The sequence below is a fragment of the Microcebus murinus genome, chromosome 25, assembly GCF_040939455.1.
Source record: "Microcebus murinus isolate Inina chromosome 25, M.murinus_Inina_mat1.0, whole genome shotgun sequence".
NCBI classification, from domain to species: Eukaryota; Metazoa; Chordata; class Mammalia; order Primates; family Cheirogaleidae; genus Microcebus; species Microcebus murinus.
The window spans coordinates 5,973,843-5,993,336 of NC_134128.1; the positions used below are offsets into that span (position 1 = coordinate 5,973,843).

The 19,494-nt window shown below is 36.1% G+C and overlaps 1 protein-coding gene across 1 annotated transcript in view; it reads right to left on the reverse strand.

Moving 5' to 3' along the window:
• Positions 1-19,494, reverse strand: part of GPR158 (G protein-coupled receptor 158) — a 349,181-nt gene that overhangs the window by 141,052 nt on the left and 188,635 nt on the right. The window contains exon 4 of the mRNA XM_012777345.3: positions 14,740-14,963. Coding sequence (XP_012632799.2) covers positions 14,740-14,963 — 224 coding nt within the window. The remainder of the gene's footprint in view (positions 1-14,739; positions 14,964-19,494) is intronic.

Genomic DNA, 19,494 nt, shown 5'->3' on the forward strand with positions numbered 1-19,494 from the left:
TACAGAAAAAACTTGTCATGGGGTGGAGCAAATACACCAGTCGAATACAAAAATCTGCAAAGCTCAGGTATGAAAGTTTGATATGAAAGGAAGAACTCTCATCAAGTTCAAGATTTTCTGACTGATATAAAATCCTAAAGAATGTAGGTATTTCTAGGTACAATGGCAGTATGAGCAAGGCATATAAAGGCAACTTCTTCTCTCTTTCCAAAATTAAAATTATTCAAATTATACAAATTGTTAAAAATCTATATTAGCAGTAAGAACTGGCCATCAGTGGTGCTCATATATCAGTCAATGAGGAATTTTTTAGGTAGATACAATGAAGACTGAAAGAAACTCTTAGGGTCCAACCAGTGACTGGTTCCTGAAAAAAACCCAAATTATCTGCAATTTCCTTAGCAATGAGTAGGATCAAGGTTACTCACAGCATAAATGAGCACCTAAAGCAGAGAACAGGACAAACTTGAGAACACTGTGGGGAAGGCAGGAGTGATGGAGGGGGCAGGAGGTGCTTGAGTCTCCCTCCATAGTGATTGCTCCTTAACAGAAGCCCAAAGAGCAAATGCCTCAGATTTCACTAACAATGCTTCAGCCTTCCTCCAACACTCTCCCCACCCACTGCTCTATCTTTAATTGATATTTTTCTGGTGTTCTTAATCTTCGTTCCGGGCTTTGGAGTTATTCTTGACAGAACTCTGTTCGTCCTCCCTTTGACTATATATTAATATGGAAAACGATAAAAATAAAGAGACAGTGCAACTGAAAAAAAGTAAATCTGTCATTTTTGAGGAACTGCTTTTGAAATTGATTTATAGCAAAAAGGAAATATAATATAGAAGTATCTTATTTGAATTTTTGGTGATATTCTAGAATATATTTCATCTTTGAAACTATAATAAGCATACATTTAGTACAAGCATACATCATTTTATTAGGCTTTACTTTATTGCAGTTTTTACAACTTGAAGGTCTATGTTAGCCCTGCTTCAATCAAGTCTATAGGCACCGTTCTTCCAACAGCATATGCTCACTTTGTGTCTCAGTGTCACATTTTGGGAATTCTTGCAATCTTTTCAACATTATTATTATAATATCTGTATGGTGATCTAGGATTAGTGGTTTTTGATGTCACCACTGTAATTTTTGGGAGATGCTATAAACTGCACCCATCTAAGACAGCCCCGTATAAAAGATGTATGTTCTGACTGCTCCACTCACCAGCATTTCCCCAATCTCACTCTTTCTCCTTGGATCTCCCTATTCCCTGAAACACAATAATATTGAACCTAGGACAATTAATAATCCTACCATGGACTGTAAGTGTTTAAGTGAAAGGAGGAGTCGCATGTCTCTCACTTTAAATCAAAAGCTAGAAACGATTAAGCTTAGTAAGGAAGGCATGTGAAAGCTGAGAGAGGCTGAAAGCTAAGACTCTGGGACCAGTTAGCCAAGTTGTAAATGCAAAGGAAATAATCTTGAAAGAAATAACAAGTGCTACTCCAGTGGACACACAAATGATAAGAAAGCAAAACAGCCTTATTGCTGTTATGAAAAAAGTTTGAATGGTCTGGATAGAAGATCAAAGCAGCCACAACCTTCCCCTAAGCAAAATCCTAATGCAAAACAAGGCCCTTAACTCTCTTTAATTCTATGAAGGCTGAGAGAGGTAAGGAAACAGCAGAAGAAAAGTTTGAAGGCAGCAAAGGTTGGATCATGGAATTTAAGGATAAAAGCTATCTCTATAACATAAAAGTGTAAGGCAAAGCAGCAAGTGCTGATCAAGAATCTGCAGCAAGTTATCCAGAAGATCTAGCTAAGATAATGGATGAAAGTGGCTACACTAAACAACATATTTTCAATGTAGATGAAACAGCCTTCTATTAGAAGATGCCACCTAGGACTTCCATAGCTAGAGAGGAAAAGTCCATGCCTGGCTTCAAAGCTTCAAAAGATAGGCTGACTCCCTCATTAGAGGATAATGCAGCTGGTAACTTTAAGTTGAAGCAAATGTTAATTCACCATTCCAAAAATCCTAGGTCCCTTAAGAATTATGCTAAATCAATTTTACTCTATAAATGGAACAACAAAGTCAGGATGGCAGCACATTTGTGTACAGATCATTTACTGAATATTTAAAGCCCACTGTTAAGACCTATTGCTCAGACAAAAGATTCATTTCAAAATATTACTGCTCATTGACAATGCACATAGTAACCCAAGAGCTCTGATGAAAACGTATTAATACAAGGAGATTAATGTTTGCATGCATGCTAATGCAACACTCATTCTGTAGCCCATGTATCCAGGAGTAATTTTGACATTCAAATCTCATTATTTAAGAAATACATTTTGTAAGGCTGTAGCTGCCATAGACAGGAATTCCTCTGATTGACCTGGGAAAAGTAAATTAAAAACTTTCTGGAAAGGATTCACCATTCTAGAGGCTATTAACCCTTTGCACTCGCTTGCTTTTTTTCTCATTATCTATTCGACATTATCCATACTCGACATCCGAGTGCAAAGGGTTAAAGACATCAGTGAATCATGGGAGGTGGTCAAAATATTAACATTAACAGGAGTTTGGAAGAAGTTGATTCCAACACTCATGAATGACTTCTAGGAGTTCAAGTCTTCAATGGAGGAAGTCATTGTAGACGCGGTAGAGTCAGAAGGAGAACTAGAATTAGAAGTGGAGCCCAAAGATGTAACTGAAATGCTACAATCTCAAGATCAAACTTGAATGGATGAGAAGTTGCTTCTTATGGATGAGCAAAGAAAGTGGTTTCTTTTTTTGTTTTTCTTTTATTTCATCATATTACAGAGGTACAAATATAGTTAGGGTTACACATATTGCTCCTGCCCTCCCCTCCTTCCCCCCTATATGGCCAATCCCCCGGTGGTGTGCATCACACACATTATGGAAGCATACACCCCTTTCCTCCTCCCCCCTCCCACCTGCCCACTACATGCTAAAAAGATTCAATCTTAAATAAAAAGAACAAACTGGGAGGCATCAGTCTCCCTGACTTCAAGCTGTATTATAAAGCAATAATAATTAATCAGCCTGGTACTGGCACAAGAACAGAAGCATAGATATCTAGAATAGATCTGAGATACCCGAGATAAAACCATCAGTATACGGTAATCTAATCTTTGATAAAGCTGACAAAAATATACATTGGGGAAAAGAATCTCTCTTCAATAAATGGTGCTGGGAAAACTGGTTAGCTATATGCAGAAGAGCAAATCAGGATCCCTACCTCTCACCTCTCACAAAAATTCACTCAAGATGGATAACAGACTTAAACTTAAGGCATGAAACCTTAAGAATCCTAGAAGAAGATGTTGCGAAAACCCTATCAGACATTGGCCTAGGCAAAGAATTTTTGAGGAAGACCTCCAAGGCAATCACTGCAGCATCAAAAATAAACAAATGGAATCTGATCAAATTAAAAAGTTTCTGCACAGCCAAGGAAACCATCAGTAGAGCAAATAGACAACCCACAGAGTAGTAGAAAATATTTGCTCTCTACACCTCTGATAAAGGCCTAATAACAGGACTCTATCTAGAACTTAAAAGAATTAACAAGAAAAAATCAAACAATCCCATCAAGAAATGGGTGATGGAAATGAACAGAAACTTCTCCAAAGAAGACTGAATAATGGCATGCAAACATATAAAGAAATGCTCAACTTCTCTAATTATTAGAGAAATGCAAATCAACCATAATGAGGGGGGAGAAGGGCAGGTATATACATACATAATGAGTGAGATGTGCATCATCTGGGGGATGGTCATGCTGGAAACTCAGACTTGTGTGGGGAGGAGGGGAAAGGGCATTTATTGAAACCTTAAAATCTGTACCCCCATAATATAAAAAAAAAAAAAACCATAATGAGATACCACCTAACCCCAGTAAGAATGGCCTATATCAAGAAATCTCAAAACAACAAATGCTGGCGAGGATGTGGAGAGACAGGAACATTTCTACACTGCTGGTGGGACTGCAAATTAGTGCAATCTTTGTGGAAAAGAATTTAGAGATACCTCAAACAGCTAGAAATAGAAATACCATTCGACCCTGCAATAGCATTGTTGGGCATCTACCCAAAAGAACATAAGACATTCTATTATAAAGACATCTGCACCCGAATGTTTATAGCAGCACAATTCACTATGGCATGGTCATGGAAACAACCCAAGTGCTCATCAATTCATGAGTGGATAATTAAAATGTGGTATATGCTCACAATGGAATATTACTCAATCCTAAGAAATGACTGTGAGCTAGCATCATTTATGCTATCCTGGATTAAGCTTAAGCCAGTTATCCAAAGTGAGGCGACACAAGACATGGAAAATGGGCTCTACATCTACTCGCCATCAAATTGGTACTGACTGATTAAAACTATGGTTTTCAAATGGTGGCAATGCTCACCAGGGATTCGGGGGTGGGGGCCCAATCTTAGGGATGTGGTGAGCATTTTGGAGGGGAAGGGCATAACTCTAACCCTTCTTAGGGAGAGGCAAAGATATACAATGTAACCAAAATGCTAAAAAAAAAAAAAAAAAAAAAGAAAGTGGTTTCTTGAGTTAGAATCTGCTCTTGGTGAAGATGCTGTGAACATTGTTGAAATGACAATCAAAGTTTAGAATATTATATAAGCTTAGTTGATAAAACACTGGTAGGGTTGGAAAGGATTGACTCTAATTTTGAAAGATGTTCTAATGTGGGTAAAATGCTGTCAAACAACATTGCATATCACAAAGAAATTTTTCATGAAAGGAAGAGTCAATGAATGTGGGAAAATTCATTGTTGTGTTATTTTCAGAAATTGCCACAGGCACTCCAACCTTTGGCAACTACTACCCAGATCAGTCAGCAGCCATCAACACTGATCTTCCACCAGCAAGATAGTGACTCCCTGAAGGCTCAGGTGATCATTAGCATTTTTTTAAATTTTTTTTTTAGCAATAAAGCACAATTGTCCTTCCCTATAAACAGGGGATTGGTTTCAGGACCTGATCCTACCCCAACCCCTCAAACCCAGCATGTATACCAAAATCCTTGCATATTCAAGTCCCACAGTTGCCCCACCAATTTGAAATGTCAGCCCTTTGTATACACATTTACCATCCTGTGAATACTGTGTTTTCGACTCAGGTTTGGTTAAAAAAAATTCCATGTATAATTGGACCCGTGCAGGCATAGCCATGTATTTGAAGGGACAATTATATTTTTTAATTAAAGTAAGGACACTTTTTTCCAGACATAATGCTATTACATACCTAGTAGACTACAATATCATATAAATATAACTTTTATATGCACTGGGAAATCAAAAACTTTGTGTGACTGGCTTTATTACAATATTTGACTATTGCAGTAGTCTGGAACTAAACTCACAATATCTCCAAGGGAGGCCTGTGATAACAGCAGGAGTAGTAGTAATACTGAAAATGTATCAGGCACTATGCTAAGTGCTTCATATGTGTTATCTCCTTAATTTTTTACAAGACTCTTGAGAGATATACCATGATTGTCCCCATTATACATATGATAAAACTCATCTAGAGAGACTGAGTGACTTGATAATTAAGCAACTATGTAACCTTAGTGTCATACATCTAGAAAATGGAAAAAAAAAAAACAATATTTTAACTCAGCCTGTGTGTCCCCAAAATAAGAGATAAAACATACAGAACAATTGTACAGAGATTAAAAACAGTTGCTCAATGTGAAAATATCACATATATAGAGGACAGCAGCTTGGTACTGCTGAATGCTGGAAGAGTTGCTTCTCAAATCACAGGGGAAGCCATTCAAATATAATACAATGAAAACATAAACAAAGAAGGCCTGGAGATACAACCTATATGTAATAGGAGGACCTAAAAGAGAAGCCCAGAAGAGCTACAGGAATAAATTCAAACAAGGAGACAAAAGACTTGTACACTAAAAACTACAAAACATTTCTAAAATAAATGAAAGACACAAATAAGTAGAAAGCCATCCTTTGTTTATGGACTGGAAGACTTAATATTCTTAAGATGGCAAAACTACCCAAAGTGATCTACAGATTCAATACAATCCCCATCAAATCCCAACAGTGATTCAGCAGAAACAGAAAAACCCATATTAAAATTCATATGGAATCCCAAGAGACCCCAAATAGCCAAAACAATCTTGAAAAGCACAAAGCTGGAGGCCTCACACTTCCTAACTTCAAAACTTACTACAAAGCTACAATAATCAACACAGCATGGTACTGGCCTAAAGACAAGCATATAGACCAATGGAACTGAATAAAAAGCCCAGAAATAAAGCCTCATATTTATGGTCAAGTGATCTTCAGCCAGGGTGTCAGGACTACACAACAGGGTAAGGACCATCTTTTCAACAAATGGTTGAATGGAAAAATGGGAAAACTGGACATCCATATGCAAAAGAATGAAGCTGAATTCTTACCTTATATCATACACAAAAATTAACTCAAAATGTATTAGAGACCTAATAATGCAAGGCCTAAAACTATAAAACTACTAAAAGAAAACACAGGGGTAAAGCTTTATGACATTAGATTTGGCTACTCTTTCTTGGATATGATACCAAAAACATAAGCAGCAAAAGAAAAAATAGATATATTAAACTTTATCAAAATTAAAAACTTTGGAGGACCAAAAGACACTATCAGAGAGTGAAATTATGACCCATGGAATGGGAGAAAATATTTGCAATTCATATATCTAATAGATTAATATCCAGAATATACAAAACATTCCTATAGCTCAGCAATAAAAACCAGGTAACCCAATTCAAAAATGAGCAAAGGCAGAGCATGGAGTATTTTTAGGGTAGTGAAACTAGTCTTCATGATACTAGAATGGTAGATACACATCATTATACATTTGTCCAAACCCATAAAATGTACAACACCAAGAGTGAACCCTAATATAAGCCAGGGACTCTAGGTGAAAATAAAATGGGCAAAAGACTTCCATAGACATTACTCCAAAGAGGATATACAAATGGCCCATAAGTATATTCAACTGTCACTAAACATTAGAAAAATGCAAGTGAAAACCACAATAAGATACCACTTCAAGACTCATTAGGATGACTAATATTAAAAAAAAAAACCAGAAAAAACACTGTTGGTTATGATGCAGAGGAACTGTAACCCTTGTGAAATGTTGGGTAGAAATAAAAAATGGTGTAGCCTCTGTGAAAAAGTTTAGTGGTTCCTCAAATCATGAAACGTAGCATTGCCATACGATCTATTAATTCCACTGCTAGGTATACATCTCCAAAGAACTGAGGGCAGGGATTCAAACAGATATTTGTACACGAATGTTCACAGGAGCATTTTTCACAATAGCCAAAAAGTAGAAACAGCCCAAATGTCCATCAATAGACGAATGGTAAAACAAAATGTGGTATATACATTTAATAAAATATTCAGCCACAAAAAGAAATGAAGTTCTATGTTACCACATCAATTGAACCTTGAAAACATTATGTTATATGAAATAAGCCAGACACAAAAGAATAAATACTGTATGATTCCATTTATATGAAGTATTAAAAGTAAGTAAATCTGTAGCAACAGAAAGCAAAAGAGAGGTTACTGCGTAGGGCAATGGGGAGCTATTGCTTAATGGGTACAGAGTTCAGTTTGAGATGATGAAAAAGTTCTGTAAATAGACAGTGGTGATGGTTGCACAACAATGTGAATATATTTAATGCCATCGAATTGTATACTTTGGAATGTGTACAATTGGCTGCATAACAATGTGACTGCATTTAATGTCACTGAATTGTATACTCGAGAAAATATAAAATAGTAAATTTTAAGTTACACATAATTTACCACAATAAAAATATGACATACTTATCTGCCTTTATTTTACCAAAATAGTCATTAGAATATCATAATTAGGCTAACAGAATTTTGCTAAAACATTGCTTTATACATTATATTTAAAACATCTCCACTGGGCGCGGTGGCTCACGCCTGTAATCCTAGCACTCTGGGAGGCAGAGGCGGGCAGATTGCTCGAAGTCAGGAGTTTGAAACCAGCCTGAGCAAGAGTGAGACCCCGTCTCTACTATAAACAGAAATAAATTAATAGGCCAACTAATATATATAGAAAAAATTAGCCAGGCATGGTGGCGCATGCCCGTAGTCCCAGCTACTCGGGAGGCTGAGGCAGCAGGATTGCTTGAGCCCAGGAGTTTGAGGTTGCTATGAGCTAGGCTGACGCCATGGCACTCACTCTAGCCTGGACAACAAAGCGAGACTCTGTCTCAAAAAAAAAACAAAAAAGAAAAAAAAAAACATCTCATTTTCCAAACCAAAAGTTAGCATTGCTACTATTAATAAATCTCTTGTCAACTTTTAATTTTTTAAAAAAGAACTATTATAGGAATGGAAGGGAAAATATCAACCATAGTACATTCACTTGAAAAACAAAATCACTAGCTTTTTTTCCAAATTAGTAAACTTTAACAAAAGATACTAAAATTTACTAAGAATGAGTCAAGCAAAAGATTATTTTCAGGAATAGCATAAGCTACTATTTCTTCCAGTGTATCTTATTTCTTTGAAATTTTCATTCAAAAATAAATTATACAAACACTAGACATTATTAACCTATAAAAAAACATATGCTCTCTTTGGAATAAGTAACAGAAAAATATGTTATTTTTCATAATATTTGGTAAATGTAGAATAAATTCAAAAATATTTAATATTCAGGCTCTTTAAAAGTACTGTTTTAAAATTGCTGTTGTCTTAGAAGAACACACTGTGCTCAAAATCATTCAGTTTATGAACGGAGTTCATTTTTAACCAAAGGCATAGGGACAAATGCATGCAATTAGTTTCCTAAATGTTTGTGCAGAGTGAAATTGAATTTGTTCTTTGAGGTGTTATATCACAAGTCTCACCCCAAAATACAATGGCATTTGTGTCATTTAAAATGATAAAATGTTAAACCAATCTTTGATCAATGATTTTTAGTAGCTATTACTATAGAGTTGATATCTGGGGCCTGGATAAACCTTACAATTAAATGTACTCAAAAGTAGACTTTCATGGAAGAATGGTGCAAATGAAAGACATTGATTTCTATACCATCTTATGTCTTTTAATATGATCACCTAATATTTCATTTTAGAACACAGAATTCTTTATTACCATTATAGCATATTTGCTTGCTGCCTAGAAGTATAGATTCAGCTGCTGAATTTGACACTGACATCAGTTTTCCTATTTTTATTTGTCAATGTGTTTATTTTTGTCAATTCACAGAACTACTCTAATATAAATAAAAGGGGTCTAAGTTCCAAAGTGATCCATTTCTAGAAGGCCCTAAATGAAATATGATGCACACACTAAAAGCAATTAAGATGTGGCTTACCATAAATTCTGGTGAAACTAGATTAAAGAATATGGGTCACACATTGGTGAAAGCAGCAGCAGGGAACAAGTCTCAGATTTTAGCTTAGGTGCCTTCCCTAACCAGGTGTTCCCTGGCCCTCCCTCACGTTGTCCCCTTGCAGATCAGAGAGTGAACTTTTCCTAGGTGTATGTCTGGGTAAATGGCTCAGCCTTCATCAGGGCGTGCCAGTTATGCCCCGGCTTGGCTGGCTATTACAGCACACAGCTTCGCAGTCAATAGAAATACAGAAAAACTGCCTACTAGTTCTTGAAAGGGAATAGAACTGCACATTTGGTGTTACTCAGTGAATACCTTTCCATAACTCAGTAAAGAGCAACAATATTTATGGAATTTACATGAAGGATTTGCAATCCTCTCAATTTTCTAGATCCAGGACAGCAAATAGATGTCATGCATAGAAACTGCTTAGAGTCCAGCTTGATGAAAATGGTTCTCAGGCTTATTCTGAATGAAACAGGAACAAGGACCAACCATGTGTGTCTACCATAGCCTTGTCGTGGTGACTTGTGTGATATATATATATATATATATATATATATATGCCAACTGTGATCTAGACATGTTAAAAGTATCCCTGCATTAACATCAACCAGCAAAAAACCGTGTATCAGGACCACACTGTGACACCCCTACCAAACTGATTTGCCTGCACTATTAATACATGTAAGTATTCATATGTCAGCGTACATTTGGGAAAATTAACAGAAACAGAGCAATGAAAATTATTCTATTTCATGTAAGGATGCTTATCATTTACTATATTATACAATAGTGTCTATATAAGAATCCACAGGAGAAATTTCTTTCAAGATTCAGTGCCAAGAATATTTTAATTTCATCTCGGTGACTGGTTGGTTTTTATCTTGGGGACATTATGGCTCATTCTTTTTCTCCCATTGGTATTGCTACTAGAAAACTCCAATAAAGCTCATCCTCTAGCACTGGGTTAGAACAGAACCCCTGCTTTCATGAAATCCATTTTATATCATAACCTCACCCTTGATTTCAACTAACTGTTTTTATCCTTTTTTTATATGCTTTTAATCTTGTATAAATGTTTATTTCATGTGCTTGACAGAATAAGACAAAATATAAAAACATACATTTCTCAACCTAGCTGAGTTACTTGAGCAACTCATAATCTTCCAGAGACGGTTTTCTTACCCATGAAAAGAGAGGTTATTCCATCCTAGTTCTTTTTTTTTTTTTTTTTTTTTTTTTTTGAGACAGAGTCTTGCTTTGTTGCCCAGGCTAGAGGGAGTGCCGTGGCGTCAGCCTAGCTCACAGCAACCTCAAACTCCTGGGCTCAAGCAATCCTCCTGCCTCAGCCTCCCAAGTAGCTGGGACTACAGGCATGAGCCACCATGCCCGGCTAATTTTTTCTATATATATTAGTTGGCCAATTAGTTTCTTTCTATTTATAGTAGAGACGGGGTCTCACTCTTGCTCAGGCTGGTTTCGAACTCCCGACCTCGAGCGATCCGCCCGCCTCGGCCTCCCAGAGAGCTAGGATTACAGGCGTGAGCCACCGCGCCCGGCCTTCCATCCTAGTTCTGAAATATTTTCTTCTATTTAAATTAAAACCAGAAAAATAGTAACAAATTAATTTTATGTTACCAATTTTTGTTACTATTTTTATTACTATTATAACAACACAATAAGGAGTATGTGTCCTAATTCTGAATATTCCTGATGACTTGGTAATTGCTAACCAGGAGTGACTTGGTAATTGCTAACCAGGAGAGACTTCTATAACTCTCTCATTTTGAGGGTAGGAGGTAGAAAGTGAACCTTCCTAGAAGGGCCAATGATATCAATAAATAGGTAAATACACTGCAGTTCACTTGCATACTTAATTACTCTTGAAAAGGATAAAGGCCACATATAAATAAATACACAGTAAATGTTTTTTGAAGAAGATTATCAGCATAGAAATATTTCTGTGATTGTATGTGCCTGTGAATGAGCATTTATGGAGCTGGGGTACCTACTTCAAACAGGCATGGCTTTATTTTTCAACTCCTTATTCTTTTGAACTAATTTTGAGTTCTTTTGATTCTAATTTTAGAACATTTTCATTACCACACACACAAAAAAAAACCCCAAGCTGATTAGCAGTCATTCCCCACGCTTACCTCTTGGTAGCCTCTGACAACCACTAATCTACTTCTTGTCCCTATGAATTTCAACTATTCTCAGTATTTCATATAAATGGAATCATACAATATATGCTCTTTTGTGACTGTTTTACTCAGCATGTTTTCAAGTTTCATCTATGTTGCAGCATGTATCTATCAGTACTTCATTCCTTTTTGTTGACAAATAATAACCCATTATATGGATATACCATATATTATTTATCCACTTATCAGTTGCTAGAAACATTTACGTTCATTTGTGTGCAGACATATGTTTTCAATTCTCCTGGGTATATACTAGGAATTACTGGGTCGTATCATATTTTATTTTTAATTCTTTGAGGTACTGCCAAACTGTTTTCCAAAAGGGCTGAATCATTTCATATTTCTACCAGCAATGAATGAGAGTTTTAATTTCTCCACATCCTCAACACTTGTAATTGTCTTTTTTATTTTTAGCTATGCTAGTGGGCATTGTGGGCTTGATTTGCATTTTCCTATTGACTAATGTTGTTGAGTATCTTTTCATTAGTATATTGGCTTATCTGTGCATCTTCTTTGGAGAAATGTCTACTTAGTCCCTCTGCCCACTTTTTAAACTGGTTGTACTTTTTTATTGTTTAGCTGTGCGTTCTTTATATATTCTGGATACTAGTCCCTTATCATACATATGATTTACAAATATTTTCTGCCATTCTATGGATTATATTTTTACTTTCTCAATGGTGTCCTTTAATACACAAAAGTTTTCAATTTTCACAAAGTCTAATTTATTACTTATTCTTTTGTCTTTTATGCTTTTGATGTCACCTTTAGAAAACCACTGCCAAACTATAGGTCATGAAGATTTATACCTATGTTTTCCCCTAATAACAATTTCTTAATGTTGACTCTCATTTAGGTCTATGATCCATTTTAATTTTTATATATGGTATGTGAACCCCATTTTATAGAGGAGAAAACTAGGCAAAGAGAGGCTAGGCAATTTTCCCAAAGTCTCAGAGTATGCAAAGGCCAAGACAGGATTCAGATCGAAACAATCTGGCTCCCACTTTCCCACCATTATTATATTACTTCCATTTTACAACTGGATTTTTTCTTGTCAGAATATACATAAACTGGCAAATTATGTGTGTTTTGCTCTTTTAATTATCAGTGAGTAGAGAATGTAATGGAAAATTTCTAAGGAAAATGTCAATATTGCTACAAAAGGGATCAAGTTCCTACTTTACCTGAAGAAACATTGCAAAGACACACAAAAACTTTAAAAAACAAATCCAAAGTCTACATGCTATAAATCCTAGAAAGTTTTTATTGCTTTTATAATTAATCCATTGCTTTTGGTAATTGAAATCATAAGAGAAAATTGCACCAAACATTTCCTTTCCTCAATATACAAAGTCTATGTTCATTGACTTTATTAATTTATATCTCCCTTATATTATGTGATATTCTGTGAAAAGTAACAGATTTTCAAAAGGTGATCATCTTAAAACTAGATAATGTCTAATCTACTATTCCAACTATGTTGTATCTAAAGAAATTTCACCAAAATTACATGTAAAGATATCTATTCTCATGATACCCCTATAAAGCAGGATGTGGGTCATTAATACGCCATTTCACATGAAAGTCCAGGAAAATTCAAAACGTTAATAGCTTTGGCAATATTAAATAACATTAACATAGATTTAGACATTGGTCTAGCCAAAACTATCTCAGGTTTCTTAATATCCAATGTAACATTCTACCCACTATATATCATCAGCTCATTTAGCACAGCAATCATTAATGATTAAAATCAATTAAAATTCATAAAGAACTATGTGTTACCCACTGTGTAAATGAATTACATTATATCAGAAAAAGTTCAGAGCAGTGAATTAAATAGACCTTTCAATTCTACCTGTTCTAGGGGCTTTTTTAAAATCAATTAATTTTATCTAAGTGACAGTGGTTATATATTTCCCAACTCTACTTGCCTATTTTATTATATACACAATTTAACACATAGTTTGTTGCAAAAGAAATTATTGGTTAAATGAAGATCAATTTGCCTGTTTGTACTTTCTTGCTGACTTAAAGCTGGATTTTAATTTGTGCTGCAGGTTTCTGTTAATGAAACTGTCTATTTAAAATAACTCCTAAAGTCTATACCATTAACATAATAGATACAGTCTCCTAGAATTTCAATAGAGGCTTTTTAAAAAAAAAAATGTTAACTTGAGGCTTCTTAATAGATGCCATTCACAAAGAGTTGTTTTCTTTTTTTAATTTCTAATGGGAACACTTTCAATGATCTCTATAATTGAAACCAATCTATACACTTGGCCAACATGAAGGGGTCATTAGAATTCAGAAAAGATTGAAGCTCTAGGCTTTTCTCTTTGCAACGGCACAAATAAGTTTCTGTGAGTAGCAGCATCGCAAATTCTAACACAACACTGGCTACATAAAATTAATTGGGTGACCAACTGGAGAAAACTCCCCAGAAAGTTTTTCCCTGAACATTTTAGCATTCTGTCCACTCCTGACTGAGAAGTACACAAATGCTTATGTCACTCTTTGATTTCTCAGAACAGAACCAAAGAACAGGTTCTCTCAAAGGCTATGTAAGATCTTCCCAGGAGCACCATTAAAGGAAGTGTCCCCTAATGCAAGACCAAGCATAGGTCATGAATAAATTCATTCTTCAAAGTATAATATGCTCAAAAATATTTCAGTCATTTATCATTTTCTGATATGCCTAGGAGAAATGTAAATATAATAAACATAACAAAGCTCTTTGGATATGAAAAATTAACACATTGGTTGCTGGCAGAATAAGTTACTCTAAAGGCCAAAGAGATGATGCAAAAGAAAGTCCTTTAAGTAAGCAATGAGGCGCCTGAGCTTCAGGCTAAATAAGGGAAAACATTCTGTAGAAGAAAATATTAAAATAAGGTAATATATTTTAATTATATTTCTCTGGAAAGCTAAAGAATGTAACTTTCATACTCTAGTCCAACCGTATTACAGAAAGACTTCTGCTTAGTGGAGAAGCAACTGGGATTTGGAAATTCTACTTTTTAAAAAGAAAAGTGGTTACACCATAATAAAAAGGAAGATCATAACCAGGGTACCTGGGTTTACCTTTGCTTTGCGAAAGTGGTAGACCACCAGCATGCTAACGAAGTCGAGCAGCATACACAGGGCTTGGAAGGAGATGATAGCAAGTCGCAGATACTTATCCTCCTGGACAAAGCACGGGCTGTCGTCAGCACAGGAGGGGCAGCCCTCCCTGCAGGGCAGGCAGACATGGGCTTCTTCCGACACATCCTTTGAACTTGCTGAAAAATGGTGATCCGGACCCCTTTCTGAAAGTTCCAAATAAAACCACAGTGTCATTTGCACCCCTCAAGTAGGTAAGATTGAGAACAGAGTCAAAACACATCTTTGCCTCTTCATTTCTTTTCCCATTTATTAAAGGTCTTTTGTCAACCCTCTTGCTAGGGGAGAAAGTTACTTTGCCTTTGTACGCAAACAAAATTATTTTTATCCCTTTGATTTTAAAATTGTCATTCAGAGTAACTGAGGAAAATCAGCAAAAATCCAAAGAAAACTCCTTGAGGGCAGGCAACAGCTTTCTAAGTTTTTTATTTCATTATCTACCACTCAAAAACAGACAAAATTCCTTAAAGCACAAGTCATATTCCATAAACATTTGTTAGAGAATTAATGAGAAAGAGAGATAAGAAAGTCAATGTTTTCATGTACCAAGTACATATACTCATCACTTTTGAAACTTCTTGACCTAGACAGCACAGAATGCAAAATAAGGCTTTAATTACTCCTTAATTGAGCAGGGATCCCATCTACCAAGTTCATTAGGTCCAAATTTTATAAAATGATACTTAATCAACAGGTATTCAGTGTGCAACTGCTGAATGATGGTGTATCCTTTACCCAGAGTATAGTCCATACTTAAAAGCTATCAAGTAATTTCTTAATTACTCTGCATAATCTGAGGACATTTTCACACTATTCAGTTACTGCTGCTGTTGATCCTCATTTTAATTTTAGATTCTTCTGTCTCAGTTATCAAACATAAGTTACCTCTGAAGCCCAATAAGTAAACGATTCTCTTTAATCGTTGAGTTTAGCAACAACAAATATCCAATTAGTAACAAATTACTTTTTTAAAAACCCAGCTATTTCCAACTCTGAACTCCAATGCTGAACATAAAAAAACATTAGTGAATACGTACCCACTTCAGTACATAATACAACTCTGATTAACTGAATAATGTGGGAGAGGTTCTTCTGGATAACAGCATTTTAATGGCCAGAGTAAGAGGAAAGGCCCAGAGCAATTTGAAGTGATAAAAAAAAACACAAAAAACACACAAAACACAAAAAAACACAAAAAACAGGTATCTAATGCAGACACAAACTTGAAGAATAACAGAGCACCAAGTCAAATATTAACAGCAGGAGAGCCTAGGATACTGAGAAAACAATGAGTTAACTCTTGAGTACAACCTGGATAATCATGTAAGTGAAGCCAGAGTCACCATCCTTTATAAGATAAAGTTGTCAAGGACTCAGAAGGTCTGATGAAAGGGACTAAAATGTCAAGAGTCACAGAATACCACAGATTAGGTGATGAAATATGAGCTCTAAAAATGCAGATTTGCCAGACAGAGGTTAGGATTTCCCCCTTCTAGCCAAGATGGAAGAATAGAGATTAAATTTACCTTGCCACCAGAAACAACCAAAAACAATGGACAAAATATTGAAACTTGATGGTTTTATAAACACTGGATATTAGCCACAAAAGAGCAATTCCAAACAGGTGCAAACAGTCCTAAAAATTATCATAAAAAGAACAAAAGTTAAATTAATTTTTAGGAAGCATCTGTAAAAAGTTTTGTTTGTTTTGTGAAATAGTCCTTCTTAAGCCAGAGTTTGCTTTCTTGCTTCAGCTAAATAGGCTGACATTTTCTTGTTGGCTTAAGCTCCTGGTTACATTTAAGCCAAACAATGTATACTGTTTACTTTCAATATAAATAAAACTTGGACCTTCACACATTATCAGTAAAGGTATAATTCTCCAAGATGGGATGAGCAGGGAACATCTTGAATCATTGAAACCTGAAAAATATTGCTGTATGTTAACTGCTTAGTATATTTGAGCTTGTTAGTTTTTGTAGCATATGACTGCAGCAAGCTGTCTTAGTCACATTTTAGCTATTACATTTGACAAGTCCTTCAAATTTTATAAAAATTTTCAATAATTTTAACCAATCAAAATGTGAGGGTATCTCTTTGCTCAGACCAAATCTATGGTTCATTTCTAGCAAATCTAAAAACCTAACCTTATCTCTGGTTTTTTAAATGACCATTATTTTACTTTTGCCCCAATTCTTAATGTTTAATTGTTATTCTTTTTATACAGTATACATTTCTGCAAGTTACTCCAAATTCTTTTTTGGAATGAAATACGAGAGAGAAAGAACTGGGAGAATAGCAAACTAAGAAAAACTTTGTTTGACAGAAACAAAGTCTTATTCAATTCAACAAGTATTTTTTTTGAGTGGCAAATAATGTCAGGTACTGTCGTAGTGGGATAAATCAGTGAACGAAACAAAGTTCTCTGCTTCTGTGGAATTTTTGTTCTAGTGGGAGAAAACAGACACAACCTGTGTTAGTCAACACAGTAGGTGAAAAATATTGTACAATAAAGCTGAGAAGTGCCGAGAGGAAAAATAAAAGTGAGGCAAGGTGAAGGGCATCAAACATGCGGGGGGAGTAGTTGCAGTTTTGAATAAAGTGGTGCGGGTAGGTTTCATTCTAAAAGTGACATTTGAGCATGGATTTGAAGGAGGTAAGGGAGTTGGCCATTCTGCCTTTATCCTAGCAGAGGATAAAGCCAGAACGAAGGTGCTAAGGTCAGAGCACACACCTGTGTATATGAAGAAGTGTAAAGGCTATCGGGGTAAGAGCAGAGTGAGTGGGGGGTGGGGTAGTGGAAGAGAAATCAGACAGTAACAGGCCTGACCACATGGAATACTGTGGACTACTGCAGGGACTTGGATTCTGCCCTCAGTAAAACAGAGAGCCATGGCAGGATTTGGGGACGAGGAGGATACGCTTTCTGTTGTTAAAGGATTGCTTTGGTTGTATAGAGAACATACTGCAGAGGGAAGGGAAGAATCAGGCAGAGGGGTGAGAAGTTACTGTAGTAACCCAAGGGAGAACTGATAGTGGCCGGAACCACAGTGTGGCAGTAAAAGAGGATTGCATATAGATAGAGTTTTAAGGTGTAATCAATAGGATTTTGATTAATTGGTTATGGCCCGCAATAAGAAAAGAGTCAAGGGTAACTCCAAGGTGTTTAGCATGAACCAGTAGAAGAAAGAAGTTACCATCAACCAAGATGAGGAAGAATGTATGTGGAGAAAGTTCTGGAGAAGATCATAAACCCATTCTTGACCTATTAGTTTGAGGATGTCTGCTAGAGAGGTCTAAGCAACAACTTCAAAAAGGCATCTTAATATATAAGTCTGGTGTTTGGGGGAAAGGTCTGCACTAAAGAGAAATATTTGAAGGTAACAGGCATTTAGGTAGTATCTCAACCATGAGACTGGATGAAATCACTACGAGAATAAGCGCAGATAGTAAAGACACCTAGGGCCCTCCAATATTAATGTCAAACAAAATCCTTAATCATCAAAAACTGTCTCTTGCTCTGCCTCCTATGTTACAAGAAGTATTACATTATTTCTTTCTGTAACTGCAAATGCAGAAAGCTTTAACAGAAAAACACATTTTCTCTGCATTTCAATTAATTTGCCACTATCAAAGGGCTAAAGCTGCTATCTTTGCCTTGGTTCCCAGAAAGCAGAAACTGAGATAAGGACTTGGGTAGATACCTGATTTAGGTGTTTCCCAAAAGAAGGTGTAAAGATAGAGTAACATAAGGAGATAGGAGAGCAGATAGAGTGAGACAAGGAAGAAAGAAAAGGCAACAAAGCACAGATGGATGAGTTGGATATTACTGCAGGTGATGGGGGATCAATCTTCCTGGGATCTGTCTAAAAACTGCATACCATGCCCTGCAGGTTTGTCTCTCCAAAGGATGAAAAATGGAAGGCTAGAACACTTACGCAGCAATTACTAATCCCTTTGTTTGGTCAGTGTCCCAGAGAATTTCAACTTCCCCACTTCTGGAAAGGGCTGAGCAAGTTTAGAGGGCTTCAGAGAAAGCCCTGAGGCAGAAAAGGAAAGCAATTCTGTGGACACTTGAGGTGGGATACTGGCAGCATGTCCAGTAACAGTAACTGTCTACTATAGACTGCAGCTAAAATCAAAAGTGAGTCAATAGTACATGGTGCAGGGCACAAAAAGTAGGTATCATGACTTCCAAGTTCCGAAGTCAGCTGTCTCTGGTACCATTCATATAGAATACAATTTGAATGGTGCTCCCTAGATTTGAACAGCATGCTGACCATGTGATGGACACAGAGCAGTGAACAAACTTGGGATCTGGTAGATCACAAAGATAACTCTATGCATGATGTTAAATGCTTTCCTCTACATTCACAAAACAATTTACTTTGCAGAAGCAGTTTATTCATGCCTCTGGTCCTCCCCCCCTTTATAAAACTACATCTTAATCAATTTGTTAAAGACAGTAGAGAATGAAATGAATTGCTCCAGTTTAACTACTGCTTTTAAGGAGTAGATTTTTCTCTAGTTCACCCTTCGTTTTGCTCTTTGTGCTCAAGAGTATCACAAGATAATTCACAAATGGCAAGTGGTGACCAACATGCCACGTAAGAAATTTCCTCCTTAATATTTTCTTTAACTTCATTTGACTATCAAAAATCATGAGATTCTATATGG